Here is a 14,799-nt window from a genome sequence, read left to right on the forward strand (position 1 = left end):
GAAACTTTATCTTACAGTTAGGTAACAATGCTACCCTCTACAGGTGCTTTGTCAATTTCAAAAGAAAGAAAAGGAGGAAAGGGCATGGACAGGGAAGAAAAAAGAGAACAAAGGATTTAAAGTTGCCTCACTGTTCCAAATAATAATAGAGTTCTTGTCTAGAATAACCCAGGTGGAACAGGTCTTTCTGCACACTTAGCACTTTTCCAGAAGCAATGAGAAATGTGGAAATAGGTTTCCTACGTGTGGGTGTATTCAAGAAATACTTTTTTTTTTCATTAACTATTTTCTCTAGCTTAAATGTCTCTCCTAACAAGCCCTTTTTCTGTTCAATCCCTTCTGTAGAAATGACTTGTTGATGGTCTGTCGCCAGTTGAACATGGAAGAGTCTGTGGCTGAGATCATGAACCAACTGGGCGCTGATGAAAATGGGAAGATTTCCTTTCAGGATTTTACAAGGTGCCGCATGCAGCTCGTCAGAGAAATTAGGAAGGAGGAAGTAGGCCTTTCTGAGAAGTCAGACAATTCCTGTAAAAAGAAGAAGCTGAGGGACAGAATTGCTTCCTGGCCCACGAGCAGTGACAACAGTTTGGGTAGGTACAACCCCATGACAGTTCATAATGCACCCCTGTCCCCACTTCGTGACCTTCGTGAGACTGGCCTGCCCAGCCTGATGCCTGCTTGTCCCCAGGCTGTCCTCTGGACCACACTTGCTCTGGGTGAGCGCTTGCTAATCCCCCAGTTCTGTCCTGTGGCTTCCCAGTTCCTGGTTTACTGCTTTCTTTATTTTAGTTCTTCCATTTCCCAAGTGTAATAATGCACTCAAATAGCTACTGGGGAGGAAGGGCAAACTGAATGGGAAAGGTGGTAATTGAATCAGCAGGCCTCAGAAACTCTTTAGGGACTTCTTCAAAGCTTGGTTCAGATCTGCACAGTGAGGTTTTTAACCATTTCTTTTTTATTTAATGTGTAAAAATGTTTCTACAAACTGTTTTCCTGTTCCTAAGTATTATTGTTTCCTACTAATGCAAGATAAGCAACTAGAAAGAAAATTCTGAAAAATGTTGATAATTACTGAAGCTGAGTGATGGGAACATGGGGTTTATTGTACATGTTTTTGAGAACTCAAATATACATATTTTTAGTATGTTTATAAAAAGTTTAAAAGAAAAAATGCATCTTAAAGGGATAGCCTGAATCAAGGGATACAGGAAGTATCTGAATTTTCTGCCTATACTTTAGGGAACTTTTTTTCCTTGGAAATGTCTCCTCTATCTCCCTCTCTGTTTCTTTCTCCGCTCGGTAGATCTAGTGGCAAGAAGTGAAGCTCCGTGTTAATTGTCCATCATTTGTTAAATACATACTAATTAGCTTGGATGATTCTGTACTGCCCCACAGAACACACACACACACACACACGCACACGCACACACACACAGAGACAGACATGCACACCCTGAATGATGTTCTGGGCAGTGGAATAATTGGGAGCATTATTATTGAGTAATTGAAATAATAAAAATGCCCTCCTATCCCCTATGCCTTGCTATCTTAATGGATTCCATTTTAGCTGCAAATTAGGTATCTGGTAATTCATATGCTCTTAGTGCAATATGTAGAAATATTTAATTTTTGAACTAACATTTTTCTGAGTATTAGTGTATGTTCATTATAGAAAAATAAGGAAAAAAAGGCAAGCAGAAGAAAACAAAAACCATCCTTAATATCTTACTACCCAGAAATAACAACTACTGTTTACATTTCTCCCTCTCTTTCTCATGTGGTGTGTGTATGTGTGATTTAATTGTTTCTTACATATTTTTTCACATACTTTCCATATAATTTTGTATCCTGCAGTTTTTCCTCTGCATTTTCCTCATGCTTTTAAATAGCATTAGAAAACATGATTTGTAATGGTTACATCATGTAAAATGGACACTAAGAATTGGTTTATTAAATGAAAGGATGAGTAGAATTCTTTTTGCTAAGCTGTATTTTCTAATTTTTCTGCCAAGAACTTGGACTTCTTCTATAAGTACATAAGCACACACACATACATATATTTGAAGGGTTAAGTAAACTGTGGTATGTTTCAACAATTGAATACCATATAGCCATTAAAGTAATATATAAATGTGTATCAAATGTGTTTACAGAAGGAATACTTGTATGAAAAAAAATTATACTAACTGTTGAAAATTGTATTTTAATGTGTGGTGTTTATAAAATATCTTGAAAGGAATGGTTTTGATAGAATTGCTGCCCACATCTAATTGGTTTGACCGTCTCATAAGATTGCCCCAACTAAAGAAAGAGTTGAAGAACAACTCCTTTTTATCCTTTTCTATAACCACATACTCTTAGAGAAAGAAGAGGTGAGAGGAGGTGAATCGTAAAACGTATCATGAACTGAGGAAATGCCAGCACACATAAGACCATTTACCAATTTATCCTGGTAGTTAAAGCTTCAGAGGCAGCTTATGTGAGTGGGAATCCTGGTTCTGTCACTTACTGCCTACACAGCACTAGAGAAGTTACTTAATCTCTCTGTATCTCAGTTTCCTCATTAAGTATTACATGAGAACAATTATTGTTATTTGGAGGAATAAAGAAGCTAATATAGGGCTTCCCTGGTGACGCAGTGGTTAAGAATCCGCCTGCGAATGCAGGGGACACGGGTTCGAGCCCTGGTCCGGGAAGATACCACGCGCCGTGGAGCAACTAAGCCCGTGTGCCACAGTTTTGAGCCCGCGCTCTAGAGCCCGTGAGCCACAACCACTGAGCCTGAGTGCCACAACTACTGAAGCCTGCGCGCCTGGAGCCCGTGTTCCACAACGAGAGAAGCCACCGCAATGGGAAGCCCACGCGCCGCAACAAAGAGTAGCCCCTAGTCGTCGCAACTAGAGAAAGCCTGTGCACAGCAACAAAGACCCAACACAGCCAAAAATAAAGAAAATAAAATTTTTTTTTAATTTTTAAAAAGAAGCTAATATATGGAAAGCACATGAAACGATGCCTAGCATAGCAAGATAAGCTATAAGCCCTAGATGCAAGTTAAGTTAATATTGTTATTATTATTACCACTCAGTTTTATTTCCTGGAGATTGTCACAGTTACACTCATGTTGGAAAACAACTTCCTGTTCAGTCTAATGTGAATCGAATACATTTAAAAATCTATAATAATTAAACAAAGCTTTATGTGTTCAATCAGTCCCTCTCTTTTCTACATCATCAATCTTTCCTTCTGATTCTATATAGATAAACTCTAGTATCTCACATCTTGAGGTCAGGAGAAACCTTTTCTTGACTGCATGTGCCTAACTATCGCCCCACTTCTCTGCTCCTCTTAACAGTTAAACTTTTGGAGGAGTCTGTCTACACTGAATGCTTATCTGTCCTTACCTCTCATTCTTCCTTCAGCCCACTCTTCCCAGCTCCAGTCATCAGCACTCCACTGACCCTGCTCTTACTGCTTTCACATTGTCCGACCCAGTGGTTCCTCCTCTGTCCTCATCTAGATCTTTGGCATTGGCTCAGCTGACTACTCCTTCATTCAGCTGCAGTTTATTTTCCTAGACTTCTCAACACGACATTCTCCTGGGTTTCTGCATACTGTTTTGGCTTCCCTCTCTCTCTGTCTGTCTCTCCCTCCCCCTCTCTTTCTTTTTTTTTACTCCTCTTCTCCTGGACCACTTCCAAATTTTGAGGTGCCTTGGAGTTACATTTTATCCCTAGATGATCTCATGTGGTCTCATGATTTTAAATACTGTTTTTGTGCCAGTGACTCCCAAATGTATGTATCTAGCCCTGCCCTTTCCCTTGAGCTTCAGAATCAGGTAAAATTGACACATATTCCTGCATATCTTATAGACAACTCAACCTTAACATTGTCAAAAAGTTTTTTTTTTTTTTTTCGTGGTACGCGGGCCTCTCACTGTTGTGGCCTCTCCCGTTGTGGAGCACAGGCTCCGGATGCGCAGGCTCAGCAGCCATGGCTCACGGGCCTAGCCGCTCCGCAGCACGTGGGATCTTCCCAGACTGGGGCACGAACCTGTGTCCCTTGCATCGGCAGGTGGACGCTCAACCACTGCGCCACCAGGGAAGCCCCAAAAAGTATTTTTGATTCCCTTCCCTACCCTTCCTCCCAGGGTCGTTTCTGTCCCAGATATCCCCACCTAGGAAATATCACCATCCACTAGTTTGCTCAAGCCAGCAAGTCCCATTGCCTCTTTTGCCAAAGTGCTTCCAGAATCTGTCCACTTCCTTGGCTCTCCTGCCACCACCCTCTTCTAACACCATCATGTCTTACCTTGGCTACTAAAAGAGCCTGTAACTGGCCTCCCTGATTCTTCCCTTGACTCCTTACATTTCATTCTTTACCCTGCAGTCAGAGTGGTCTTTTAACATTATGAAAACATGCTTAGGTCATTCCTGTGCCTACAGCGCTCCATGGCTTCCATATGAACTCAAATGAAGTCCAAATTCCTTACCGCAGTCTACCCCGTTCCCACCGCTCTAAGTTGATCTCATAGCAATTCCCCTGACTTCTTTTGCAAGCTCCAGCCACACTGACCTTCCTGCTATTTCGCTAACTTAGCAAATTTAGCCGGCCGCCAACCTATGCCCTGGCTTTTTCCTCTCATCTAAAACACTCTTCTTTCTGACCTTCTCTTTCTGACGTTCTCTTTGCATGGCTGAGTCTTTCCTGTTATTCAGATTCCAGCTTAAATATTCCCTCTTTGGAGAGGCCTTTCCAAGCTAATGTAACCTCTCCTCATTTACTCCTTCACATGCCCTTATGCTTCATACCACTAATTCTTATCTGACATTATATTATATGCTCACTTGAACATTTATTTATCCATCTCCCCCAGTGCAATAAAAGTTCTGCTAGAATACTGATGGCCTTGCTGGGGTCCTGCTATACCCCAGCACTTAGAACAGTGCCTGGCCCATGAGACATGCTCAATGCGTATTTGTTGAATGAATGAATGAGCAATGCACTGTGTTCATGCTCTTTTAGGGCTTCACAGAAGTGCAATGCATAGTTCCAGACACTAAGTAACTTACAGTTTAATTGTGGAGTCATAAGCACATGACAAATTAGGTAGCAATGAGGTTTAAATTAGAGTCAGTGAAACTTTAAAGGCCATTGAATGGTGCAGAAGATAAGGTCCATAAGGAGATCTAAGAAATACCGTGAGCAGGAGTTTCAGGAAAGGGTTGAGATTTCACCTGTGACTGCATTGTGAAGAGAAGTAGAAAGAATGTTGTGCTGTTGTGAGAAAAACTTAAGTTTAACAGTTAAGTGTCAGAAAGACTTTATTGTCAGCCCTAACATTTCACAGCACATCTCAGCAGGGAGTCGAGTTGACAGAAAAAGACCTGTCAAAACATTACAGGCTCTACTTGGAAGAGGAGTTTCGATAGATTCATTTTTCCCAAATGTTTTCCTCAGAACACTGATTTCAAGAGATGCTCATAAATATTATGTGAAGAAAGAATTTCTTCGACAAATACATTTGAAAACTTTGGGTTAAATTAGATGAAGAGTTTACTTCGAGACATCTCGGAGTCTTTAATGTGCTAACGTTTCCTGTGAATCTCCAGGAGAAGAATAAAATACATAGCATTCCCCACATTTAATTGACCTTAAACTTTTATTTACAAATCTTCTCTTTGACCTTTCTCAAATATACTTTGGGGAAAAATTAAGATATCTGATCAACTAAATCATAATAGATTTTTGTATCATTTTAGAAATAATATTCAAAATTTTTTGTCTTTCAGGCACCAGCTATATAAAATTTAATAGTTATAGCAATAATAAAAAAGGTTAAAAATTACCAATATTTACTATGCACAAGGCAATTTTCTAGGAACTAGTATTATATGCTAAACTGATAAATCCCCAGGTTCACCACTGAGTTGCTGTGGGACTTAGGCTACATTCCTGATTATTCTGAGCTTCACCTCTCTTATCTCTAAAAGTAGAGTAGGGGCTTCCCTGGTGGCGCAGTGGTTGAGAGTCCGCCTGCCGATGCAGGGGACATGGGTTCGTGCCCCGGTCCGGGAAAATCCCACATGCCGCGGATAGGCTAGGCCCATGAGCCATGGCCGCTGAGCCCGTGCGTCCGGAGCCTGTGCTCCGCAACAGGAGAGGCCACAACAGTGAGAGGCCCGCGTACCGCAAAAAAAAAAAAAAAATAGAGTAGTAATACCTGCATTATAGGGTATTTGGAAGGACTTAGTGGGATATCACTTGTAAAGTTCTTACACAGTGCCTGTTCACATAAGGTTTTCAATAAACAATAACATTACGTTAATTATCATTATCATCTCTGATCCTTGCGACTACATTCCAGGTTTAGAATAGAACCCTCCTTATGTAGAGGAGGACACTGAGCCTCAGAGAAATTCATTGATTTGCTCTAAGCCACACAGCTACTAAGGAGTTGAGAACACTAAGACATCACTTATTGAAAGAGATAATTCTTTGAGTCCCCTGCAACTTTTGCTTAGAAACTTCATCTTCATGACCAAGATGCAAACTAAAAAGAGCACTGCCATCCAGAGACCACTTCCAGCAATTGCAGACACATGGTGCCCAGGGTCTTGTGGAGGGATCTGAGGACAAGGCCTGTTAGAGAAGCCCATCTCTTTGCCAGCAAAGTGACAGCATGCATTATGCCAAAATAGTTATAAGGTTGTGTGTATGCTACCTAATTTCCCATTGGAAAATAAATAATCTAGATTCGTTATAATTATTTGTAATTTTCATTTAAAAATTTTGTGGTTAAAAGCTTTTCATTTTGGGGGGAAAGGATAAATTGGGAGATTGGGATTGACATATACACACTACTATATATAAAATAGATAACTACAACAAGAACAGGCTCTTAGTTCCCATAATATGACTAGGTGAAGGAAAATGCAATAAAATATGATTTAAAGGGAAAAAAATAATAAAATAGATAACTAATAAAGACCTACTGTATAGCACAGGGAACTCTACTCAAAACTTTGTAATGGCCCATATAGGAAAAGAATCTAAGAAAAGAGTGGATATATGTATATGTATATCTGATGCACTTTGCTGTACACTGAAACTAACATAACATTGTAAACCAACTATACTCCAATAAAAATTTTAAAAAAATTTTTTTCATTTAAAAATTTTTAAAATTTAAATCACATATAAAAAATTGTGATTTAAATTTTTTTTCAATTTTCTTTGTGATGAGGGAAGACTCTGGAATTTAAAAAAATTCCTAGCATTAGGTATTTATGTATGTTAACAATTCCAACAGAACCTTTATTCAAACGTGCCCTTTTAAATAAACGGTTTTTTACTTCAACTAAGCTGTGAACTTTAGACATGATTTCTACATATTCCTGTTAAATGTGTGAATTATGTGAAAGAGATACTGCTTCAGGGTGATGACCACTAAAAAATAAATGGCTGAATTGTCTGCGGAGAGCTGATATGAGCCTGCAAGCTTGCCTAATGAGGTCTGTGCTTTTCATATCTTTGGGAGCACTTTTTTTCTTCCTTTGGTCAGGTCTCAGAGAGTCCAGGAACTTATTTGAATCAAATCCCCATGGTTTTAAAACATTGCTTAAGACAGCAGACATTAAAATCTGCTAATTAATGCAACTAAATTTAACTTACGCTAAGATTAGAACACTGGGCACAGTTTCCAATAACCTGTATCTTCAAAGATGCTTTATTGGCCTTTCCTTGATATATATTCCCACCTGATGTGTCAGCTTCATTAATTACTGCTCTGATAGTGCCCCTGTGGTCCAAAAGGAGCATATAAAGTACTTAAGTTTCTTGGAGAAACTAATAGGAAGAATTTTCCTTAATGGAACTCAAAGTAAAAAGTTAAATCAAAGAATACATAGTTAGACAGGAAGGACTCCAAACCCCACAAGTCTGAGGAAGGAAATGTAAGGAGATATCCTGATTCCTTGGCCCATTTAAAGAGACAAGCAACCCCCTGAATTTTGGTTTAGTATCTTGCTTTTAAAAAATTAAAACTAGTGCTTCCCTGGCGGCGCAGTGGTTGAGAGTCCGCCTGCTGATGCAGGGGACACAGGTTCGTGCCCCGGTCCAGGAAGATCCCAAATGCCGTGGAGCGGCTGGGCCCATGAGCCATGGCCTCTGAGCCTGCGCATCCGGAGCCTGTGCTCTGCAACGGGAGAGGCCACAACAGTGAGAGGCCCGCGTACCGCAAAAAAAAAAAAAAAAAAAAAATTAAAACTAAAATTAGTTAATATATGCAAAACCTGTCTAGTTCTGAAACATCCCAATTTTTTCAGAATGAATGGTACTCTTAAATATTGTTGGGGTTTTGTCTATGTGTATAAATATTTTTCTAAACTCTTAAAACAGGTTAAATTAAGTGAGACAGAGGGCATTTTCCAATTCAGCTGCATTGACACTAGTATGTAGAGTTATGGCTGGTAAATTTAGAGAATCAAATGTGGTTTAAGCTCTCTATGGACTCTGGATGAGAAATTAATAATTAACACAGAGTCTTTTAAATAAAATCACTCACTGAGAGTGTTTCATTGTTAAAAATACTGCCCAGTTAGCATAAAACCAGACTAAAGTCACAGCAGTTTTTAGCCCAGTTGAAGTTTTCAAGAAGTTTGGTTTTTTGTTGGTGGTACTGGTAGTTTTTTACATACTCTAAGCCCTATGTCATAGGGTTAACAATATGTTTATTTAATTTATCCTACCCCTAGAGGCTTCTACATTCTTTAAATAATAGGTACCATGTTAACGTTCTTCTGTTGCATAGTGAGAATACTGTCAACGACTGTCTGTAGATTGACTGTTTTTAGAGTTAATTTGGGTAGATTTAGTTCTTGATTAACTTAGTCCACTTGTATCCCTTTTTATTAATCATTGTCCTTCCTGGCCTTGAGCAGTTCCTAATACCCACTGATTCACCTGTTCATACTTCTCAGATTAGACCTGCCATGGTCCAGATCTGGGTCTTCCTCCCCATCCTCTGAATTACTGCGGTTTCCTTCTAACAGTTCTTTTTGTCTAATTCCAGTTGATGCTGCTATGACTTCCAAATATTTTAAATACGTACTTATGGTAAAAATGCACTGATTGTCTCTTGCCTACTTAAGAGACTCTCTGAACTCTTTTGGATGTCAAGACTCCTTACCATCCAGTGGGCTCATCCTACCTTACTCCATCTTGTTCCCCATTACTTCTTCACATGGACGCTTAGCTTCAATAATGCTGGCCTTCTGATTGATACATTCTCCTCAAGCCTACGTTTTGAGTTTTGTTCCTTCTGTACTATATTAGGTAGAGCTTTTTGGTGACAAGCCACAAACCCTCAACACTAATATTTTGAAGGAAAAGGGGAAGGGGAGAAGGAGAGGGAGGGAGGGGAGAGGGAGAGAGAAAATGTGAATATATTGGAGGATCTAGGCAGTTAGATCTAGCATGAATAGCTCCAGAGGTTCAATGCCATCAGTCTTCTTCTTTCCCTGTTTCAACCCTTTCCCTCAGAAATAGCTTTATTCTCAGGCTTCTGTGGCCTACAGCAGCCCCAGGATTACTCCCGTTCTGTTGAGTAACTACAAGAGAAAAGAGTGATCTTTCTTTTCACAGCAGCTCCACAAAATTCCTGGAAATTGGTCTCATTAGGTCTTCTTGGCTCATATACCTATCCTTGAACAAGTCCCTGTGGCCAGAAGAATGCAGTGGTCTGATTGGCCAGGCCTGGACCACACACTCAACCTATAAGATTGGAGTGGAGTTGTTTCTATCCACATCATATGGACTGAGAGTTGAGGAAAGGAGGGAGGGAATCAAGGTACTGTCACCACAAGAAGAGTAAATGGATGCAGGGCAGGTAAAAAGAGCAGATGGCCACCACATGGTCCTATGTGTAAATCTTGCCTCCTATCTTTTCATTCAATATATACTCTTGCAATCCTCAAAAGGCTTTAATAATGCTACATTAAACTGACATGTACACATATATTTTGCAACTAGGAGATTCACGTGTGTCTTGTCATAAAGCCAAATTGTAAAAATTTTAATGCATTCTGTTTTTTAAATGTGCTTCTATTATATCCTATGCCTATCCATCACTGTAATTATGAACCATCCTGTGTTATAATTGTACATTTATATTTCTTTCTTCTCAACTAGATTATGTATACTGGGTGAATAACAGAGAGCCTCACACATGCCAAGCACTGGATGAATATTTGATCAATAAATTAACATATCAATGAGCAAAACTGTTTGATACTCATAGTACCTAGTCTTAGGTTTAGTAACTATTTGCTGATTTATTGTCAGTCTTCAAAGCATAGGCCTCTTTCTTTGAGGTAGAACTATTCCTTTCAAATAAGACATGTGTTTGGACCTAGGCATTTTTTTAAAAGAAAATTAGTCCAAGTAATGTGTTACAGATCAATCTTTTCAAGATTAATTTTTTCCTTTAAATCTATTCTTATCTTGAGGTTATAGTCTCAAGCTGGATATAATAAAAGTACCAGAACATTGAGTTCATTTCAGCTAGTGTCTAGTAGGTGCCTTCACTGTGACACTTGCTGCTAAAGTGACAAAAGGAGAAGGTTTGCTGTCCTTGATTGAAAAATATGGCCACAATATTTTTCAGCTCTTTTCCCACACCCCTTGAATCTAGGGTGGCTTTGTGGTTTATTTCGACCAACAGAATGTGGCAAGAGTGAAATTGTGCGAGTTCTGGAGCCTAGGCTTCAAAATGCCTTGCAGCTTCCTGCTTCACCTCTTGGAACATTCCTGCAACCATGAAGGGAAGTCTGGGCTAGACTAATAAATGGTGAGAGACCGCACAGAGAGGCCCAGCCAATAACCAGCATCGAGGCCCCAGACACATGAATGTGCACATCATAGTTTCTCCAACCCCAGTTGAGCTATCAGATGACTGCAAGTCACGTTAATGATCCTAGGTGAGATAAGATGGAGAACTGCCCAGGTGAGCCCAGCCCAAATTGTTGACCCCAGAATCACAAGAAACAGTAAGTTGCAGCTGTTTCAAGCTACTAAGTTTTGTGATTGCTTGTTACATAGCAGTAGATAAGTGGTATATATATATAGGGAATTACCCTTAAGAAGTTTGTGAAAGTATTATGAATATGAGGCAATACAAAAGACCCCAAGCCATCTATAAATTAATTGCAACCCCTATCAAAATCCCAGTGGCATTTTGCACAGAAATAAAAAAAAACGAGCCTAAAATTTGTAAGGAACCACAAAAGACCCCAAACAGCCAAAGCAATCCTGAGAGAGAAGTACAAAGCTGGAGGTATTGTACTTTCTGATTTTAAGCTATATTATAAAGGCATAGTAATCTAAACAATATGGTAGTGGTATTAAAAACAGACACATAGACTAATGGAACAGAATCAAGAGCTGAGAAATAAACCCACGCATATACAGTTAACTAATACTTGGCAAGAGAGCCAAGAATACTCAATGAGGAAATGATAGTCTCATTGATAAATGGTGTTGGGAAAACTGGATATTCACATGCAAAAAAATGAAATTGGACTCCTATCTTATACCACTCATAAAATTAACTTGAAATGGGTTAAAAACTTAAATGTAAGTTTTGAAACTGTAAAACTACTAGCAGAAAACATAAAAGTTCCTTGATACTGTCTTGACAATGATTTTTTTTAATATGACAACTAAAAGCACACGCAACAAAAGCAAAAAATAAACAAGTGGGACTGCATCAAACTTAAAAGTTTCTGTACAACAAAGAAACAATCAGCAGAATGAAAAGGCACCCTACAGAATGGAGAATATATTTGCAAACCATCTATCTGACAAGCAGTTAATATCCAAAATATGTAAGTAACTCATACAACTCTATAGCAAAAAAAGAACAAACTATCTGATTAAAAATAGAGGACTTGAACAGACATTTTTCTAAAGAAGACATACAGATGACCAATAGACACATGAAAAAATGTTCAACATCACTCATCATCAGAAATATGCAAATTGAAGCCACGAGATATCACACCTGTTAGAATGACTATCATCAAAGACAAGAGATAGGTTGTTGGTGAGGGTGTGGAGAAGAGGGAACCTTGTGCACCGTTGGTGGGAATGTAATTAGTACAACCACTGTCAAAAATACTATGGGGCTTCCCTGGTGGCGCAGTGGTTGAGAGTCCACCTGCCGATGCAGGGGACACGGGTTCGTGCCCCCGTTGGGGAAGATCCCACATGCCGCAGCGGCTGGGCCCATGAGCCATGGCCGCTGAGCCTGTGCGTCCGGAGCCTGTGCTCCGCAACGGGAGAGGCCACAACAGTGAGAGGTCCGCGTACCGGAAAAAAAAAAAAATACTATGAAGTTTCCTCAAAAATTTAAAAATAGAATTAATATATGATCCAGAAATCCCACTTCTGGATATATATCTGAAGAAAATGAAAACACTAATCCAGAAAGATATCTGCACTCCCGTGTTCATTGCAGCGTTATTCACAACAGCCAAGATAGGGAAACAACCTAAGTGTCCACTGATAAATGAATGATAAACAAGATGTGGTATATATGTACAATGGAATAGTATTCAATCATGAGAAAGAAGAAGATCCTGCCATTTGCAACAACATGGAGGGACTTTGAGGGTATTATGCTAAGTGAAATTAGACAGAGATACAGGCCTTCCTCAAAAAGCAAGAAAAAATCTCAAATAAACAACCTAACCTACCACCTAAAAGAATTAGAAAAAGAAGAACAAAGTCCACAGTCAGCAGAAGGTAGGCTATAATAAAGATCAGAGAAGAAATAAATAAAACAGAAATCCAAAAAAACAAAAGGAAATATCAGTGAAACCAAGAGCTTTTTTTTTTGAAAAGATAAACAAAATTGATGAACGTTTAACCAGGCTCACCAAGAAGAAAAGACAGAGGACCCAAATAAACAAAAAAGAAATGAAAGAGGAGAAATAACAGATACCACAGAGATACAAAAAAATCGTAAGAGAATGCTATGAACAGTTACAAACCAACAAATTGGACAACCTAGAAGAAATGAACAAATATCTAGAAACATACAGCCTGCCAAGACTGAGTCAAGAAGAAGCAAAGAATTTGAACAGATCATTAGAAATGAAGTAGAATCTGTAATTAAAAAAAAAAAAAGAAAAGAAAAAGGTCCCTGCAAATAAAACTCCAGGACTGGATGGCTTCACTGTGGAAGACTACCAAACACATAAAGAAGAACTTAAACCTGTCCTTCTCAATCCTTCTCAAACTATTCCAAAAATTTGAAGAGGAGATAACACTCCCAAATTTATTCTACAAGACTACCATTATCCTGATACGAAAACAGACAAAGACACTACAAAAAAAGAAAATCACAGGCTAATAACTTTGATGAATATTGATGCAGAAATCCTCAACAAAATATTAGCAAACTGAATCCAACAATACAATGAATGATCATAAACCTTGGTCAAATTGGATTTATTCCCGCGTTGCAAGGATGGTTTAACAGAGGCAAATGAATCAATGTGATACACCACATTATCAAAAGGGAAGACGAAAACCACATGATCATCTTAATAGACGCAGAAAAAGCATTTGACAAAATTCAGCATCCCTTCATGATAAAAACTCTCATCAAAGTGGATATAGAGGGAACATACCTCAACATAACCGGGGGCATTTATAACAAACCTACAGCCAACAAATACTCAGGGGTGAAAAGCTGAAAGCCTTCCCGGTAAATTCAGGAACAAGAGAAGGATGCCCACTATCAATACTTCTATTTAACATAGTATTAGAAGTCCTAGCCACAGAAACCAGACGATATATATATATGTGTGTGTGTGTGTATACACACACACACTCACTCTCTCTCTCTCTCTCTCTCTCTCTCTCTCTCTCATCTACCTTGGAGTACTTGGGTGGAAAAGACTGAGAAACACTGTATTAAAGGATCCCTTTAAAAGTGTATGAACCTTGGAGCTTCTTTCTCTTCTAGTTTGTTTTCTTGGGCTGTTTAAGGCTTTTGACATTTGAGCTGACAATCACTCTGGTACCAGATAATAACCTACAGAGTCCATCAGGGTCAAGGAATAAAGAGGATCTAAGGCTGCCCAAACACTGTCACGGTCACCAGCAAAGGCACTTTCTGGAGTGGCTATTGCAATGGCTTTGATAGTTTTAACAACAAAAAAAAGGAATAGAGGTTTCAACTCAGCACATACAGGGAAGCAGTCCTGCAGGAAAATCTTGATAACCCAGCAGCAGCTTCTATGTGGCAAATCTTGCTTTCAAATTATGAGTGTAATTAAGGATGTAACATAATAATGGCCTTAACATATCTCACAGATTTAGTAACCTGAAGATCAGCAGCGTCCATTAAAACCAAACATTTTCCTTTTCCCTAACCCAGGGAAAGTGTGAAACACTAAAATAGAGAGAAAATCTGTTTGGGTTTAGTCTGAGAAGTCATGTCATTTGCCATGAACAGACTAAGCGACCTTCTGAACAAGGCAGTGGGATAGGATATTGTAAATCATTTCTCCCCCGTCCCCGGCATCACCAAGTTATGTCCTCATTGGTTATTTAAGGTGTTGTGTGTTCTCAGAAGATTGAACACACATATTAAAATGTAAGTATAAAACAGCTAACAAAACCAAAGACAACAAATGTTTTTGACATCATCTGAGACAGTGAGAATGATCAAGAGTCATTTGTATGTTACTTATCTATCAGAATGGAAATGTTTCTGTATTGGGTATATTT

At 39.0% G+C, this 14,799-nt stretch overlaps 1 protein-coding gene across 4 annotated transcripts in view; it reads left to right on the forward strand.

Annotated features, from left to right (window-relative positions):
- MCC (MCC regulator of WNT signaling pathway) overlaps nt 1–14,799 on the forward strand; it is a gene marked incomplete at its 5' end in the record, with an annotated part of 462,921 nt that overhangs the window by 106,158 nt on the left and 341,964 nt on the right. For all 4 annotated transcript variants that reach the window (XM_079916632.1, XM_079916633.1, XM_079916631.1 and 1 more), the window contains one exon: nt 346–593. In XM_079916632.1, coding sequence (XP_079772758.1) covers nt 346–593 — 248 coding nt within the window. The remainder of the gene's footprint in view (nt 1–345; nt 594–14,799) is intronic.

Source organism: Stenella coeruleoalba (assembly GCF_951394435.1).
Source record: "Stenella coeruleoalba genome assembly, chromosome: 3".
Taxonomy (NCBI): Eukaryota; Metazoa; Chordata; class Mammalia; order Artiodactyla; family Delphinidae; genus Stenella; species Stenella coeruleoalba.